The 18,735-nt window shown below is 35.5% G+C and overlaps 3 protein-coding genes across 10 annotated transcripts; 1 reads left to right on the top strand and 2 right to left on the bottom strand.

The window, feature by feature from the left end:
- LOC109805396 (uncharacterized) lies at nt 1-6,898 on the bottom strand. Of its 2 annotated transcripts, XM_083064003.1 has the most exons (9): nt 6,430-6,898; nt 3,752-4,007; nt 3,516-3,665; nt 2,345-2,521; nt 1,959-2,050; nt 1,814-1,878; nt 1,568-1,670; nt 486-596; nt 1-297 (listed from the first exon to the last, which is right to left on the bottom strand). In XM_083064003.1, the coding sequence occupies exons 2-9, from the start codon at nt 3,867-3,869 to the stop codon at nt 166-168; spliced, it is 948 nt and encodes a 315-aa protein (XP_082920129.1). In that variant the 5' UTR covers nt 3,870-4,007; nt 6,430-6,898; the 3' UTR covers nt 1-165. The 2 variants fall into 2 exon arrangements, with proteins under 2 accessions (XP_082920129.1, XP_082920130.1); XM_083064004.1 differs by lacking the exon at nt 3,516-3,665.
- A 145-nt stretch (nt 6,899-7,043) lies between these two features.
- On the bottom strand, nt 7,044-13,652 carry LOC114915742 (allantoate deiminase 2). 3 transcript variants are annotated; one of them, XM_083064000.1, is made up of 13 exons: nt 13,511-13,652; nt 13,121-13,407; nt 10,238-10,329; nt 9,857-9,960; nt 9,701-9,785; nt 9,497-9,613; nt 9,117-9,226; nt 8,932-9,037; nt 8,744-8,830; nt 7,981-8,223; nt 7,741-7,866; nt 7,490-7,651; nt 7,044-7,404 (listed from the first exon to the last, which is right to left on the bottom strand). In XM_083064000.1, exons 2-13 carry the CDS (start codon nt 13,284-13,286, stop codon nt 7,285-7,287), a joined length of 1,518 nt encoding a protein of 505 aa, XP_082920126.1. In that variant the 5' UTR covers nt 13,287-13,407; nt 13,511-13,652; the 3' UTR covers nt 7,044-7,284. The 3 variants fall into 3 exon arrangements, with proteins under 3 accessions (XP_082920126.1, XP_082920128.1, XP_082920127.1); XM_083064002.1 differs by lacking the exon at nt 13,121-13,407 and having other exon boundaries at nt 13,511-13,651; XM_083064001.1 differs by lacking the exons at nt 7,044-7,404; nt 7,490-7,651 and having other exon boundaries at nt 7,938-8,223.
- Nucleotides 13,653-13,870: 218 nt separating this feature from the next.
- LOC145949201 (protein PLASTID TRANSCRIPTIONALLY ACTIVE 14-like) lies at nt 13,871-18,421 on the top strand. 5 transcript variants are annotated; one of them, XR_014429802.1, is made up of 5 exons: nt 13,871-16,599; nt 16,751-16,856; nt 16,933-17,155; nt 18,001-18,089; nt 18,198-18,421. XR_014429802.1 is itself a non-coding variant. In XM_083064005.1 (5 exons), exons 1-5 carry the CDS (start codon nt 16,568-16,570, stop codon nt 18,274-18,276), a joined length of 483 nt encoding a protein of 160 aa, XP_082920131.1. In that variant the 5' UTR covers nt 15,359-16,567; the 3' UTR covers nt 18,277-18,410. The 5 variants fall into 5 exon arrangements, 2 of the variants coding, with proteins under 2 accessions (XP_082920131.1, XP_082920132.1); XR_014429804.1 differs by having other exon boundaries at nt 15,340-16,599; nt 16,958-17,155; nt 18,047-18,089; nt 18,198-18,407; XR_014429803.1 differs by having other exon boundaries at nt 15,341-16,677; nt 16,958-17,155; nt 18,047-18,089; nt 18,198-18,407.
- Nucleotides 18,422-18,735: the final 314 nt, after the last annotated feature.

The raw sequence follows: 18,735 nt of genomic DNA, 5'->3' as shown, positions 1-18,735 counted from the left end.
TACAAGAAAATTTTCACATTACATGAGAATTTTATTGCGAATTTTCAATAAAAATCCACAGGAAACATATTTGGTGCAGATTTTAATCCGCATGTAATGTTTGATAAATCTTGTGATTGTAGCAATTGCTGGTATTGTAATCACGGCAGACTCTACACGCACAGTTCAAGCAGCTGCTTCAGCAGCGGAAGAGACCTTTCCAAGAACATAAACAGGATCTCCAACTTTAATGATGTTTCCACTCCCTTTAACAGAAGACTCCATCCTGTTCCATACCATATTCTGACCAAAGTAGACCTGCACAAGCAATTCACATGTCATTAAAACTAAAGGAATGTTCACCGAAAGCATAGAGCATATTTGAATATAAATCTAGAAGTTCTTTTAAGAACTTCTTTATTGAAAAACACTATTTTTAGTAGAGAAACTCTTAGAAGTCCTTCTAAATTGCATTCAAATAGGTTCTTGGTGACTAAGTGTCTCACCTTGTTTTTGTTTTTCGCATTTGGTCTAATGACTTTGCCAGACCTAGTTTTCATAAGAGTTTCAGTTGGCTCAGATCCGGCTATACCAGTCTCTTGATTGATTGTAGGTACCTGACCATAATCAATATGCAAGTTGGACACAACCAAACTAAGAAATCGTAGATCAGTGTAAACATTATCCAAGCAATATCTTAGGTTTGTAAAAAAATAGTGTAGTGAGTAGATCAAAGACTGATAGATAGAAGTGTAGGTGTACAACTAATAAGAAATGTAAAAAAATCAGGGTAAGAAAAAAAAAGAGCTACAAACTAGTTTATTAAATATTGAGTCAGGGAGAGATGTAATCCCTTGCCCCATAATCCCATTTTGCAAGAGCAGAAGTATCCTTATGTCTCATCCTAGAATTATAAAAGCTATGACCCAATTTTTTTTCTGATAACCATGTTATTAATACAAAGTATTCATTGACTTTATTGATGCGATAACCAATTTCCACTAGAGAACCTAATTGACCACTTTTAGTAGGTCTCTTCTTTCAGCTACGTTTTTTCCATTCACAAAACTTGAATTCAAGACTTTATTTTAAGAGATGAAGTCTAATTCTACTTGGACCAACAAGTTATTAGTAATGTGCATATGATCCTGGGCACTATCCTAATATCCAACAATTATGAAGTTTCATAAAGTCATGTCTGTTTTAGAATGACATAAAAGACGATGATGACAAAGAGATCGAGTTTAATTTCACTTCAACTAATCTAATCCGATTAGTAATTATTTTATGATCCTGAGCAATAATTTAATATCCAACAATTACGAAGTTTCATAAAGGCATGTCTGATTTAGAATGATATAAAAGATGTTGATGACAATTGACAACATCCCACTGAATTGAAAGTGATGTTTTTGCTTCTTTATCTACGAAAGGCTCACAACACTATCCAAGCTCGGCCCGCCATGATTCAATCAATGTAAATTATACTGGTACATGTTAGAAACTAAAATTGTTAGCACAAGTAACCTGGTCCATGTCTCAATGGAGCATAATGATAGGTAGGAATTTATAAAGTAGAACTCTTCACCTTACAACGGGAGCACAATTTGACACCCAGAAAGGAAAAGCTGCTTATCTTGATCTCTGTCCACAAGTCCTCAGAATATGGATCACAACCTTCAACAAGGATACTGCATCATGAAGCACCCAAATCTCAGTTATGTGATTTTATAATCCATTTAGATAAAATAGTACCTTCAGGTCTAAATTAGTTACAAATATTGTGAAACAATATAATTGCAGGAATAGAACAAAAGAAAATGAAAATCCATACTTCGGTCTGAAACGATTAATAAGCATAGGTTCCTTTAGAAGCTCGTTTAGTGCATCCAATGATTCCTGAAAATCATAAATGTCAAATACTGAGTAGAGAATCAGAATATAAGTAAAATTATAGTTCATTTCCATACTTGACTGACCTTAGATAAAAGTAAGAATGGATAACCATCAGAGAAATAGGTGTGATGCTTGCTCCCAACATAATCAGGATCTACTTGTCTAACTTCCGAAGCTTCATTTGGAAACATTAAAGAGGTTTGTCAATAATCATAATTTTTTTTTTTCTGAGCCATACTTGACAAGTGACCACTACAAGACAATTTCATATTTGTGCATCTTGATGAATGATGAATCAATGCAAGTTGATATACAGTGGCCTGAGTTAATCCAAGTAATGTTCTTGTATTCTTAAAAAAGTTATAGTTCTTTACCAAATCATTACATGTCTAAGGTAACATACCCTTCTAGACAATTTTAATGTTCTCATTAACTTAAACTTTAGGGTTTAATAGTTTCAAAGACCTACCAGTATTGAAGCGGACCAGTTGACAAGGTTTTCCTAAATAATCTGAGAACCACTGAGACGCCTCTGCTCCTTCATCCAAGGCAGACCCAGTCCATTCCCAGACTGTGACAGCATCTGTTACTTCATGTTGCTTACTCAAACAAATTTTTAGAGGTTGCATCCCAGGTGCTTTCAGCACTGTAATATGAAGGTAATGAGACTTTATATATATTTACTAAAACACAAGAAAAACAATCATGATCATGAACAATGAGCAAAAGCAAAACTGAATCATCATTTCAACTACAGCAATTTTTTTCTTCAAAATACAGAACACAAGGATAGCAACTGTCAAATGAGAAATGATTTTTTTTTTCATGTACTGTGCACATCAAGTTCAGAAACAATAATCACGTATTCCCGAATTAAAACATGACAACTTTCTTATGGAACAACCATTGTTTATGGGCTTCATCACAAGAACCGAGTGAAAAATCATTTTTCTTCGTAATAGATTTTTATGATTCTTAATAAGGTTTTTGGTAAAAACAAGGATGCTGAAGTTTTTCAGAGCATGCAGTTTATGCAATCATCGAATGCATTTGGTTGGCCGATATCTTTAATGTTCCATCCTTACCTTGTGCGGCAAACCCCCTAAGCATACCCTTTCCAGAAGGATCCACTCCTTCATACCAAACACACATTATGCCAAAACTACAAAATCCTTGTTTCAAGGGAGTTTCAATTTCTTTTATGCAGAGAGACAAGTTCAGCAGACAGCCTCAGTATCTTGAAAGCATCTTATCCTCTCGCTAATTTTAATTTCCATCTTTCCTCATTCATACAATTTTATTTATAAAAAAAAAAAGCCTTAATTGCAATCTTAGGTAAATCCATTGGAAAGTTGTCTTAATTATGGCCTTGGCCTGAAAGAGTTACCTACAGGTTAGAGAGAGTTGACTGGAAAGGCCAAGTTAAGTGTCATCAGGAAGCTGTTCTTAAGCGATTGTCTCACATTTATAGGTGAACCCCCATCTCAAAATCCAGTTTTTTTGAGTTAGGCCCGAACTCAAATTATAAGTTCAAATTCTAAGACAATCTATCCAATAGAAAATAAATAAAGATATTCTCTTTTTTTTTTTTTTTATCTATGAGGAACTTATGGATTGAGAAAATGTAATCTTAGTCTAACCCATATAGCAATCGTGGGTAGGTTGATAGTCTTCAAGGAGTGCATGAGTTGGCAGCTGAACCTCAACCAAAGCAAGCTTTGGATCAACTCTTTGAGTGCATGCCCTCCCTTGGGAATTCACCACCACCCATTGCCGATCCCATCGAAGTCCTTTCACACAACACAATTGAAACTACATAACATTAGCAAAAGTGTTACAAACATTGATGATTGGAGTAAAAGGAAAGAAAGGTTACCGGCAGGTGTGAGAGGGACATGGGAAAGAGAAATTCCACGGCATGACTTGATTGGGTATATGAAAAGGCCTGAAACTTTGGCTGAGGGAATCGTTGGTGCAAATACTGAAGACCCCATTCTCGCTGATGTAATGCTTTCACTCTACTATATCCGTATTACTACCATCATAAAGGAGCTAGTTTTATTTTTATACAACTCTCCCGAGAACATAACAGAACAACACCACACACAACGAGTCACGTCACAGTTCCAGCACTGACAAAAACACGTTTATCTTGATCAACTAAATGAAAGCATGTCACATTTGACTTATTTAAATAACAATTAACATTTTTTTTACAAAAAATGTTAATAACATGTTTACTAGTTACAGAAATATTAATTTTTTTTTTTTTGGTGTTGTATATTAATAACATATTTACTAGTCATGTACTGTGTTAAACACTTAAATTGTGTGCTTGGTTGTGAGGAGAATAACTATTAAACTTGGGATCTATTAAACCTGGGTCTGATATTAAATATGACCACTCATGGATATGTACATTGCAAACCAGAAAACATAAAGAAATGTATTCAATATGCTACAAGTGATTATATAAATGCACATACCGACACAAGTGCACTTGCTCAGAAAGGAAAAAACAATTTAAATTATTCTGAGCATTATAAATAAACAATAAGTTTCAAAGTTACACCATACTAGCCTATGAAATTATTTCCATATCTCCTACAAAGACTATCATACATAGTAAGAAAATAAAACAAAATCACTAAACCAGAGATTTAACATAGTTCAGAATGAAAGAGGAACTAATAGAATCAGGGATGTTAAAAAGATCTTGAATTGAAACCTTTTTGTTGGTGGAAAAGATTAAAGACAACCAATAATTTGTTAATGTGGTAAAAAAAATAACAAAGAAATGAATTTACTCTTGGATAACATCATATTGCTTCAATGTTCAGTTGTCAAGCAACCATCACAAGTACCGACCTAAACAAGATATTCAGATGAGACATTTCTTGCAGTGACATACATTTGGTCATAATTTTACACTCAATGGTAGTAATACATTAGACTTCTGAAAAAGATGGTAATCAAACATAACTTTTAGGAAGTTAACTAGTTCATTGTGATGAATGATGATCATTTCAAGAAATTATTTGACAAATGTCATCTATGAATTTTTTTATGGTTGGCCATCTAAGCGCAGTCTCATTTTGACACACACAACTCCCATAATGAAGATAATCTTACACGGCTTCGCAAAACCACATTGTCTGCTAAAACTCTAATGTTACAGTTCACAATCATTCCATCAAAAGATTAATCATTATTTAGCCTAAGCACATGAAGAATATCTCACACAGACCAGGATTAGTTCCTTCCCAACAGACCGTTTAATTTCCTAAGATCCATAAGATAAAGGTAAAAAAAGCAGGAATGCATATACAACATTGCCACAGAAATTACCAATTACCAACAATAAGTATCTAGAGGAATAGCAGGAGCAACTAATTCCAAGCTGTATCATATTTTCTAACATCTATCATCACCACAAATCACAATCATTAATCTGAAATCAACCCCCCACAAGGATGTTCACTTTTGAGTCTAAACCCATGGATACAATAATAAAACACACATTCTAGTTTCTAATTCCAGGCATGGCGGGCAAAAATAAAAGTAAAATCACAAATGGGATTGAGTCAAATTGAAAATGGGGTAAACAATGCGGCTAAACCATCTCAGAGGTCGTAACAAGAAATGAGTGCTCACAGTCACAGCGATTACATTTGCGAAAATGCCCGATAAGACGTGAGATTCAAAACAAATCATAACAGGGCAATAAAATAGACAACATCGATTCATCCGACACACATCATTAAATAAATAACACAGATTGGAAATATTGCAATGTACTGATGAAACAATGGTTTCATGGGACTGTTAATGCACAGGGTAACATTATAATATCCGAATATATTAAACACAAAACACAACATTAAACAATTTTACGCCATAAAAAGCCAAAGTTGGAAAGGAATTAGGAATAAGAAGTCAGAACTTTTAGTCTTACTATAACTCGGGAATTAGTGACTACAAATGCAATAGTCAAGTTTTGATCTTTGTCACTCAAGAAACTATAAGTAAAAACATACCAACAGAGTTCCTTTACTTAATAAGGGTTACTGTTGCAACAAGCATGGCTAGCCATCCGTCTCTTCAGCCATAGAACTGGTGACAGATAACATGGCTAGCCAGGATTCTCATTCAAAACAAAAAAGAGAGATAACAGAGCAGAAAAGGAATATTAAAAACGAACAATCCTCTAATTCACAACATAATGAATTTTGTTTTCATGGACCAAGCATGACAACTATAAGTTATGAATCAAGGCACATGTTGATATTCAGTGCCCCAAGTTAATCCAATCAATGTTCACATGTTCTCAAAACAGTTATAGTCCTTAACAATTCATTACACGCCTAAAATAACACATCCTTCTAAACATTTTTGTTGTTCTCATTATCCTAATTTCTAAGGTTTCATAATGAAAATTCCATGTCTGATACGTATCATTATCTGGCCTTTGGAAAGTTTGAGGACCTTGATCAAGAACCCTGCATCCAGAGTTCATTAACTTCAAGGAAATTGTAATTGAATAACATATCTTACATGTCTCAGCAACTTAGCCTGCTCCAACATTCATTGATGGTTTTTTGAATTTTTTTTTGTTTGCAGAGCTGTTGAACAACCATTGCCCAAGTAGAAACTTTTGGAAGCAAAAATTTATGCAGCATCACTTCTACAATTTTGGTAGCACCTACTCTTCTCTGTCATCTTCTAATTTTTTTATTTTTATCAAGATTAAGCACCATGCATTGCAGCAGCAACTCTACGTCCCAACAGTCTTAAAATACGCAAACTGTTTCTGTAAGCAAGGAATCAAATACATGTTTGTCCATTCTTGTCTCTTTCCAATTAAAGACCCACTCACTAAAATGAATCGACAACATTATCATTCAAAAGAGAATCTTTTTTAATTACAAAGATAGCAAAATATTATTGCAAAAAATTTTAATCCGTAAAGCAGCAAGTATTGGGTTTTTATTTTTCTTATTCTAATATTGAGAGCTAAGCATTTGTGGAAATAAATAATATAGGGTGACATGTACCGATATTTTACATTGTTATTCAATAACAAACTATCATGTATGATAAGTTTGATGAATTTTATCATAGCATGGATGATATCCTAAAATGAGTTTTACACGTACAATATATACCTATTAAACTGAAAAATAAAATAAGTCATATATAAGGTTTAATCTGACAATGGCAAAGAACATGCACAACAACTTTGGGCCGTTTCCTGATATCAGGATAACTAAAACCAAAAATTCAATTACACAACTATAAGAAGACACAAGCAACTAAAGAAAGAGTTAACTCATGAATTAACTCAATAAATTAAGCTATAATTACAAGCTATAACATCTATTTATTACTTTACACAGTTATCACTTCTTCTCATAGGTTTTCCAGAAATGATAAGGTTGCTAAACCAGCTGTCCAAACATCATTGTCTAGCACATGTTCTTGTGGAGAGTGACTTATGCCACCACGACAACGCACAAACAGCATTCCAACCTGTCCAAAATTCTCATTCATTGTCAGATTCTGAAGGGTAAATCACATATCAAAACCTGCATAAAGAAAACCAAAGATGTCTAACCTTTGTTAAGTGAGATATTGCCATTGCATCATGCCCTGCTCCACTCATTAATGTTGGCACGTCATCCTGAATGTCACCCTCTATCTTCTTTAGTGCAGAATAAGCTGCAGATTTGAGTTGTGAACTCAACTCAGAATCACACATCACAGCACCTGCATCATGCTGATATGAACACAAGTACACCGCAAAGTCATTCACTGTAAGCAAAACTCAGAAAACAACTGAGGAAACCAAAACAAGAGCAACCATACCTTGTGTTCAATAATGCAGGAAACTGAACGCTTGTCACATATTTGATAGATTTGATTGGATAAATCATAGATAACAGCTTCGCGTCCGAGGTCATCAATTGCTCGTATATCAACCGTATACGTAACCTACAACAAGTCAAGATATTGTCATCACGGGAATCAACTACCAAAACTTAGAAATGATGAAGAATGCCCACTTTGACATCTCCAGGGTCAGCGTTTTAGAAATTCATTGCTTGCCTGGCCTGGAATGACATTACTGGCACTTGGCCATGTAGATATCTCTCCAACAGTACACACAAGTGAGCTTGACAGTGATTTCACTGTTGAATCAGTGCAATGACCATCATAAGAGAGGTATTCCTCAGGATGTTTACAGAGCTTTTCCAAGACTACAATTTGTTCCGCAGCAGCAGTCATAGGATCCTGGCGCATGGACATTGGGACAGTTCCAGCATGACCTTGTGACCCTCTAACTGTAACCTGCATGGTTGTGTTTGTTTATGAATTACAAACCAACATATACACAGGCAAGCACATATATATACGAACAAATACAAGTAAACTGACCAAGATGAGTGTGTAGATAGATCTATGTTTAAAAATGTCTTTTACAAACATTGATGTTGAAAAATTTAGTTAAATACACCAACTCACAAAAGGTAGTTTGATGATAGATTTGACTCATCTGAAATGAGTAAAGATAAAACAGGTAATGTTAGTCCTTGATGAGAAAATCAAGGGTTGATATTCCAACACATTCATGATTTGTTATGCATGTGCATATCATATCGACTACTGATTTTCTTATCAATGACTAAGATTACTTACTTTATCCTCTGAAAGGTACCGTATCCTTTTGGCGACATTTCCTTATTTGTTTGCAAGACAGTTTGGATAATCAATTATATCTTGTTGAATTCACATAAAAGGAACAACCACAACTGATCCAAGCAACCATGAGAAGTAGAACACACCACAGCAAATCTTATTTGTAGTATACCTTCAATCGTGTCTGCCCAGCTATGCCTTTAACCACACCAAGTGGGAAACCAACTTGTTCTAGCACTGGACCCTGCTCAATGTGAACCTGCAGCATGCAATAAACATACATGCAAATTTTCATGAGCTTATAGACGAAATTATCGAGCAAACAGCGCTATAGATGAAGAATGCAAATGTTTATTATACCTCAACATAACCCCAAACAGACTTTGGGTCATACTTGAGCTGTAAAAGTCTTTCCTCTGTAATGTCTATTGAGTTTTCCATAAGAAAATCTTTTATTGTTACATCCCTGAAAGAGCTATATGGATAAATATATTGATCATACACAAATTTACCAAAAATATAACCAGAAAGTTCCTAGGTGAAACCTCTTATCAGATATCTCCAATGTTGTAGCAGGTAAAATACCAGCTACAGCACCACTGCCCAAGAAAGTAGTTTGAAATCTTACACCCTCTTCATCACTAAATGCAATCACCTGCATCATTAGAAAGATAAGATGACATCAATAAAACAGACGCATAGTTCCATCATTTCCTTGTACACTTCTTTTGACAATCTTTTTCTCAGTGCACAAAACTATTATAAATCACTGTAGAAAGTTTCATTAAAAACTACAATAAAGTTACGGGGAAGAATGTACAGATACACTATTCAATAAAAACTTCCTGCTTTTGATTCCTTGCCATAAGGCACTGGTTAGCATTTTCCTTCTTTTATTGAAAACATTATCAGTTACTTGACTAACCTCAACAGGGCGCTTTAGCGTTTGCAGCTTTCCATTGACATGCAAAGCCTTCAAGGCGGATATTGCAGAGACTATTCCTAGTGATCCATCAAACATCCCAGCATCAACAACAGTGTCCTAGTATCCATCATTAAAATGGATCATCACTATTGTCAAGGAAAGATTCAATTTTGTTGAAACAAATTGCAGGAATAAATGCCTCACCATGTGAGATCCAATCAATAAGGCTTCAGCATTTGCATTAGCACCATCAACTCGACCATGCACATTTCCCATTTGGTCAACCCACCTGGAAAGAACAAAAGCATCAGTCAAGTCCTCAGAAAAACTATTCAGAGTTGAACAAGTTAGATGGCTAACGTTCTCAAACCAGCATCCTCCATCCATTTACGAATAAGATTAATTGCCCTCATGGATGCAGGACTCAAGAATGTCCTCTCCAAATAACCACTAGCATCACTCACCTGTATATCCAACAGCAACATTAACTTCCAAGAATAACAAACAATTATAGTCCACCAGCCACAGGATGAGTCATAACAATAATCAGTAAGTGTAGGTGATGAAATAAAACAATTTAGATTACATAATGTTGCATATTTCTTTCAATGTTATTCTTTTAAACTGGCAGAAATTGAAGTGATCTTCATTTTCCTGTAAGGATCTGGATCATTGAGGTCAAGAACAGAAATACAAATGAAAAATGATCAAATAAAGCAAAGCTGAGTTTAGATTAGGTACCTTTCCAAGCTCATAAAGCCTTGCCACTGCCTCATCTCGCAGAATCTGTGGAAACAAATCATCTCTTTTTTCTAAATCTCCTGTCTCAATACCTAATCATTTCAAATACGTACTTAATCACTTCCATCAACAAGAACAAACAAAGCGAACTTGGGATTTCTTTTCTTTTCCCCTCTTTCCACATTAAATTAAGCCAGCACACACAACTTCTCATCACAAATTAAGAAGAAGAAAAAAAAAACCATTTGTCACCATCAAAAGCAAGATTCTTACATCATCACTGTCTTCCTCTTTAACTAACTAATTTAATTTCAAATCTGGCCCATAAAGCAGTAGCGTATCCCCTCCTACGAACACCCTACCCATTCCAAACACAAATTTAACTAGATGTCCCGGTCAGAGCATTAAATTATTATTAATCACGTTGTCAAAACAAGCATATCCAGTGAACTAATAAGCGTCATCATGAATTGACCCATTCAACACTCTCTGAGCAGTACTAAAATACACAACCACCACACAAAACACAAATTTTCTGATCTCTCTCTCTACCCACACACAACACAAACACTATCTTCATTTGAATCAGATGTCAACTCATCCACAGGCCCAACACAAGCCCAGAAGGCACACCCAGAGAGAGGGTCAAAGGGATAGAACTGGTGACAGATAACATGGCTAGCCAGGATTCTCATTCAAAACAAAAAAGAGAGATAACAGAGCAGAAAAGGAATATTAAAAACGAACAATCCTCTAATTCACAACATAATGAATTTTGTTTTCATGGACCAAGCATGACAACTATAAGTTATGAATCAAGGCACATGTTGATATTCAGTGCCCCAAGTTAATCCAATCAATGTTCACATGTTCTCAAAACAGTTATAGTCCTTAACAATTCATTACACGCCTAAAATAACACATCCTTCTAAACATTTTTGTTGTTCTCATTATCCTAATTTCTAAGGTTTCATAATGAAAATTCCATGTCTGATACGTATCATTATCTGGCCTTTGGAAAGTTTGAGGACCTTGATCAAGAACCCTGCATCCAGAGTTCCTTAACTTCAAGGAAATTGTAATTGAATAACATATCTTACATGTCTCAGCAACTTAGCCTGCTCCAACATTCATTGATGGTTTTTTGAATTTTTTTTGGTTTGCAGAGCTGTTGAACAACCATTGCCCAAGTAGAAACTTTTGGAATCAAAAATTTATGCAGCATCACTTCTACAATTTTGGTAGCACCTACTGTTCTCTGTCGCTTAACTAACCGGACTACTAACTCATCTAGAAACTCCCTCCCATCTTGAGGTGGGTTCACATTTTCTCTTAAAGTTTTCAAGAAAATGTCACATGTAATAAAATCAGGATCACAACTTTGATCTAGCATAAGATTTAGAATATCAATGGCACGGGATATGCTATTCTGCTTACAAAAAGCATTTAAAAGTATGTTATATGTGATTACATCCGGTTGTAAGTCAGACTCCTGACAAAGCATCTGATTGAAAAGTTTCAGGCCCTGTTCTACCAAGTTAGCACTACAAAAGCCATGAATCATTGAACTGTAAGCCACAACATCTAATTTAATTCCTCTACTCAGCATTTGCTTCCACACCATTAAGGCCTCCATAAGCTTCCCATCCTTGCACAAGCCATTAATGAGTATACTGTAACAAACCTCATTACGGTTACAATTATTGTTTGCCATCTCTTTCCAAACAAGAACAGCTTTATGGCTTTCACCTGCTTCAAAAAAAACCCTCATTAGGGAGCTGTAAGTGAAAGAATTGGGCAGGTAACCTTTATTCTTCATTTCAGACAAGAACTCCCTTGCTTCGTCTAGCTTCCCTTCTCGACAAAGACCATCTATAAGAGCACTATAAACTACAGTATTTGGTTCACATCCTTTTCCAACCATTTCCGTCCACAACTGCATTGCATGACTGAATTTTCCCTCCTTGCATAGGCCACTGATAAGGGATGAGTACACATACTCGTTTCCCCTATGACCTCTCTCTTCCAAGGAGACCAACACACGAGCCCCATCAGAAGCTCTTCCTTGCTTAACAAACCCATTAATAAGTGTACCAAAAGTAACATCATTAGGAACACACTTATCCGACACCATCCGGTTCAACAGATTCACCGCCTTCTCCAACTTTCCCTTGAGACACAGACCATGAACAAGTGCATTATAAGTCACTTCATTCGGGATACAACCCTTGAGAAGCATATTATCAACAAGCTTGGCAGCGCGTGTCAAGTCACCCTTCTTGCACAATGCACTGATCAACACATTAAACGCAACTGGGTTAGGAAAGGTGCCTTCAACCTGCATTTCATCCAACAAGGAAACTGCCTCATCAGTTCTACCATCCTTGCACAACCCATGCATCAATGTAGAATACGTATAATTATCCGGAGCACAATTCCTGAGTGGAATCTCTCTAAAAACCTCAATTGCTTGATCAACCAAACCAAGCCTACACATGGCCTTGATGACCAAGTTAAAAGTGAGTGAATTTGGATGTATGTTCAAACTCTTGGATGCAACAACATGCGAGTAAAACTCCAATCCACGATTGAAAAGACCCTCTTGAATAATCACATTGAGAACCGAATTAAAGGACTTCACAGTTTGTCTACACTGAAACTCACCCCCCATTCTGTGGAACAAGTCCACAGCTTTCTCAGGCAAATGGGCCTTCCCATAAGCTTTGAACATGACAATGAAACTCTTCTCTACAAATACCCTCCTTTCACGCTTCATTTGAAGAAGCACCTCTTCAAGGGACACGAAATCAAGGGAAGAGGCGTGATTCTCAATGAGGGAATAGAACGATAAATCACCCAATTTGTAAGAACCCATTTTGGTACCTGATTTGAAGATTTCAGCTGAAAGGTAGGGTTGGTGGGAAGAGGAAAAGTGAGAGTGAGAGGGAAGTGTTAGGGTTTGGGAGCAACAGCGATGGAGAGTTGTTCGAAGAGGGTGTTTAAGAATATTTGCGGGAAATGATGAGTACTTTGGCATCACATGGATCATTCGAAAAAAGTTCGATTTTTAAGGTAGTGAGTTGAATTTACGGTTCTGAGAATGTTAATGTAGTGTTGTCGGAGATGGAGGCGATTGGTTCTGTTGCTTGTAAAAGGGACGGTGCTTAGCACTGACAAATTTGAAGAAGAGAAGTTTGATTGGTTAAAACTGATCCAGGTGGAATATGGACAGAAACTTGGAAAATCAAAAAAACAAGGAAAAACATCCTTCACCTCTTCTCCTTCCGTGTGGCCGGTGCGTGGATCCGTCTGACCAGACCCCTCCGCCACGTGCTAGCAGCTCCACACAACCAGACCCGCCGTGCAGGTCGCGCGCCAGAACCCCCTCCCCGCGTGCAGGTCGCGCGCGGCTCCGAGCGGAACCCCACCCCGTGCGCAGCTCCCGATTGGACCTCCTTCCCTCGTGCGAGCAGCTCCCACCAGACCCCCTTCCCCTGCGCGAGGCTGCCAACCGGAACCCCCTCCCCCTGCGCGCGGCTGTCGACCGGAACCCCCTCCCCCGCGTGCGTGACTCAGCAAATAGAGAGAAAGAGAGAGAGTTTGAGAGAAAGAGAGACGGGGAAGAAAAAAATGAGCCGAGAAAGAAAAATGAGGAAGAGTTGCAATTTTTTTATTATTGTAATTTTATTATTATAATTTTATTATTGTAATTTTTAATATTATTTTATTATTGTAATTTTTTAATTATGTAATTTGTTTTTGTTAATTATTTATATTTATATATTACTTATAATAATTAATTTTATAAAAATTTATCATAAAATGTAGTGTGAGGTGTCAAAAAGTGTAGTATGAGTTGTAAAAAAGTAAGAGTGCTTATAAGAAATTTCCATTAGAGCAAAAATTGTAAAAGTATAGTATGAGTTGCTTATGAGTGACATGGCATAGTAGGACCCATTTAAAATGATTGGGAGTTGCTTATAAGCAACTCCCATTGGAGATGCTCTAAAATGAGGGACGAGGTCAAATTCTACTCATTCTACCGATGAAATTCTGATGGTTGCACAGTTAATAGAGGAAATTAGTGACATTGGCTATGGCTATTGGCTAAAAAAAAATGTCCACAAAGTCTTGCGAGCTAGGGCTAGGTAGGGGTGGGAATGCGGACCGGTCCGGCCCGTTTAAGGCCCGATCTACGAAGTTCACATTTTAACAGGTTGGATAAATCCGGTCCGTGAAATAAATGGACTTAAATCTTCAAGTCTGTATCCAGCCTGCGAATAGACAGATAAGTTCGCGGGGCTAATTAAATCTAAATTGTTTAAATGAATATTGACTCAGATTTTGAATTTTTTTCCTTTATTTAACCTATGAAAACATGAGGAAAAAAAATATAAAATGATATAAATATATTTATAATAATAACATTAAATATTGTAAATAATAAATCAAAGTCTTAAATAACAAAGTTTACACATTCTAAATTTCTAATAGAAATATTTAAGTCTCAATGCCTTTAAAATTTAAAGTCTAAGCATACCAACTATTAGCCAAATATGAAAGTCTTACTATCTTAAAACTTTAAAAGTCTTAATATACAACTAAACAAATATAAAACATTTGTAAGTCCAAGTACATCAAAGTCTAAATACCTTAAAACATCAAAGTCTTAATTAATATCTTAAAAACAAACATAAAATATTTGTAAATCCAATTACATCTATCAAATATAATCAAACATCTCCAATAATAAAATTTGAGTCCACATTTAAACGGGTAATCCGCGGACTCGCGGATTAAATCCGTAAAATCCGCGGATTAAACGGGTCGGACCTAAAAAGTCCGTATAATTATGCAAATTAAAAAAAATGGGTCCGTTATCCGTGAAGTCCGCAGACTTACAGACCAGTCCGCGGACCCAAGTCCATATACCCACCCCTAAGACTAGCCCATGACCAAATTTTTTACAAAATATAATAAATTCAACTATTAAAAACTTATTTTAATTCATTCTATAAACAAACTTATTTTATGTGCTAATTAATCTATTTTATAGACAATTTTTTCATTTCTTATTTTTAATAAAAAATATTAAATAAAGATAAATTTATTTAATATTCATGTTATCAACTTTTACGTGATTGAGATTTTACGTCACTAGAAATATGAACTAAGTAGTGCTAATAAGACTCAGACAGTCCTCACTTTACAAGTTCCTTGTGTGGGGTTGAGACCCTAAATCGAAATTCTAAGACTAAATTTTTCTAAATCATACTAAAGGCCTGAGTTTTCATGTTGATGTTGGAAATGCAAATTTTTTTAAAAATCCATGAACGTGAGTTTTTGGTTAGGCATTAATATCCTTTCCAGAAACACATTATGGACTCCGGGAATTATTTCTCCTTGCTTTGACCCATTTAGCTATTCTTCTTTCCCGACTGTCTTGATTACCTGCCCATTTTACATAGTTCTCATAGTTGAAGCAGTGGCTTTTACTTCCATCCAGTCCAGGTGATCAGGCTTAATTTTTTTCATTGTTTTAGTGATCTTAAGAGAGAGTTCTGAAAAATGGGATGTGTGGCTGTGTGCAGCTAATAATAGTCGTTAGGCTCCCAACTATTGAGTGTATGTGTGGTGTGTGAGGGGAGGGGGTGTTCCTGTTTTGGTAAGTACAGCTGTACAGGGTTTGTACACACGAGTCTAGCCCACGGCTTTATACCAATTATAACTCAATCAGACGAGCCCATATACTACTATTTTCTAACAACTGGCACAAGCTGGAGCACAGATGTTATAACTTGTTATAGACATGTTTGACTTTATTACAAGGGAATGACTTCATAGATATATCAGCTAGTCACACTGCTTTATCTGCAGCACAGGTATAAATGAGTCCTTGATACAACTCTTAATGAATTAAGTGACAAACAATCTTTTTATGTTTTGCACTCTCATGGAACAATGGTTTGATGCAATGCGGGGGGCGGGGCACCTAGATTCTCACAAATTCTCAGGCAGTTGGTAGTCTTGAAGTCAGCCTCATTGGATAATAATTGTTTGTCAATTTCCACAACACCTGTTCACAAACAGTTTGAATCATTGCTCAGTACTGACTTTGCATTCAATTCAGACGCTGCATTTTGCTTCTTCAGGAAGAAAACGGGAAAAATAATTAAAACAAGGTGGCAATTTTGTAACTATAATGAAAACATATCAACTGAAAAGCAAACCAAATTCACACTAAAATTCTTCCCACGAGGAAAGTATTCTAAAGTTGATCACTTGTCCACCAGAGATCCAACCTAATTCACATAAGAAAACCTGTGTATTATGTTGCAAGACTTGTCCATGGTCACTATAAAGTATGCCATGTGCTGGTGCTTCTTTGAAATATTTATATTATGATTGTTATTTAATTGTTCTTGTAACGAACAATTCAGGTAAACTTGTACATGTTTGGTTTTTAGATACTGAATTTTGAAATGTAGTTCTGAGAGTTGCTTAAAATTGCAGAATCCTTGGGACGAGATCAAATTCTCAGGCAATGCACGTATTCATTTGGATTCCTTCTTGTCAATCTTCAATATATCTGGCCTTCCTGAAGAGTATTACCATAACAGTATGGACAATATGAATTTGCTTTCTGGAATCTGTTTTATTATCCTTCTGTCTATATTCAAATTGCCATTATTTAGGATATCAATATGAAATTTATGGCAGACTGTCTATCAAATCCCGGAGATATGTTTGTTGATGGAGCTGTTATAGCTGCAGCAAGAACATTGCCAACTTGGTCAGACAGGGATGTGCCACCTATCCCTAGTGTTGAAAGAAAGGCCGCAAAGGAGCTGCAAGATGAATGCCAAAAAATGCTTGCCGGATTCGCTACAACCTCTAAGCAAGACCAAAAGTTGCTAGGTAAATTTTAAGTTCGTATCCTTACACTAGATTAGAAAGTAGAAACACAGAACTACTGGTCATAATTTTTATTTTGCAATATTATTGCTTTGTTAGAATATACATCATCCTGAAAATGGTATAGCGCGTTCATTCTTTTGTTTTAACTAAGTCTGTAAACCTTTTATATCAGTAATACACATTTGTGGGCTAGTGTTACTGTATCACGGAAGGGTCCTCCCTACTAATATCTGGCCCTTAAAATGTTTTGGGAGATATTCTTGTTGACCTGGAGTCGGTGTGTTGTCACCAAAACAAGTTACATTCTGACTTGAGGCTCCAAGTCTACATGATTATAATTATGAGTTTACTTGGATAAGCTTCTTTAAAAGCACTTACAGGAGAGAAAAATAAGAAGAAAAACTAAAATAAGTCTCCCTGCAAGTTAAAACTAACTTGTACAAGTTAAAAAATAAGATTTTAGAGAAACTAGTAAGGGATAACTTCTACAATTTAGTTTGTGTATAAGTTAATTTTAACTTATTTAGAAGCTTATGTTATTTTTTCTTTCTATTTTTCTTTCCTAGAAGTTTTTCTGAAAAAGTTTACCTAAACAAACCCTATACCTGCCAAATAAGGTTTATCATCAAATCTACTTTTGTAGGAATGCATCTTGAATCAGTTTAAAGAAATCAAATGAGCAAAGGCTCAATCACTTGTGTAGTGAAGCTCTTCAAAGTTAAAAGTACTCTTAAGGTTTAGTCAGGTGATCCATCCTCAAGGATGGACTCAACCTTATAAAACTAAGATCAAAATTTACCAAAACTTCCAGGATTGTGACTATTTTGGCTCTTATTGACTTATAGATTTTATGATAAAAGCTAATGGTTAGCTTACACATCATGACCGCAGATTCCATGACAGATGCTACCAGGACACTTGAAGCTGCAATAAAGTATGTCAAATTTACATTATCTACCAGTTCAAAAGTTTTCTAAATTTTATTTTCAGGGACATTTTAAACCCTCTAATTACAATTTCACTGTGATTGCTACATGCACAGGTATAGATTGCATAGGAAATTGTTCATGGATAAAGTTATCCAAGCATTGGAGATTTATCAAGAGCAAATACTGTTCTGATCCAATCTACATACTGGAGATTAGTCACGAAAATTTTGTAACGCTGCTATTTACCTGTAATCATGTATCACCGAAAACAAATGCTCATTATCTATGAAATGCAGGTTCTTCATTTTATCATGCTTTACATTTTTTTTTTTTTTGCCGATCCTTGATGAAGTTCTAAGCAAGTTAAAAAAGAAAGTAGTGTAAAAGCATAGGTATATACAAAGTTGTCAAAATCAAAAGTTTATGTAAATTCATTAAGGTTCTGTAAACTCAAAATTGTGAAGAGTTTACTTAATATAAGAAATATATTAAAATACCTATAAGTAATATAATAATTCAATATTTTAACTCCATATTAAAATAAAGTAGAAAATTACAATAATAGAGCAAGAAAGTTTAGTAGCAAATCATGTATAATTTCATACAAGATACAAGTCATGAAAACCTTTAAGAATTCAATAAATCTGTAAA

Source organism: Cajanus cajan, chromosome 9, assembly GCF_000230855.2.
Source record: "Cajanus cajan strain Asha chromosome 9, NIPB_CcT2T_4, whole genome shotgun sequence".
Taxonomy (NCBI): domain Eukaryota; kingdom Viridiplantae; phylum Streptophyta; class Magnoliopsida; order Fabales; family Fabaceae; genus Cajanus; species Cajanus cajan.
Note: the sequence above shows the minus strand (reverse complement) of the source record. Positions and strands in the feature narration are given on the sequence as shown.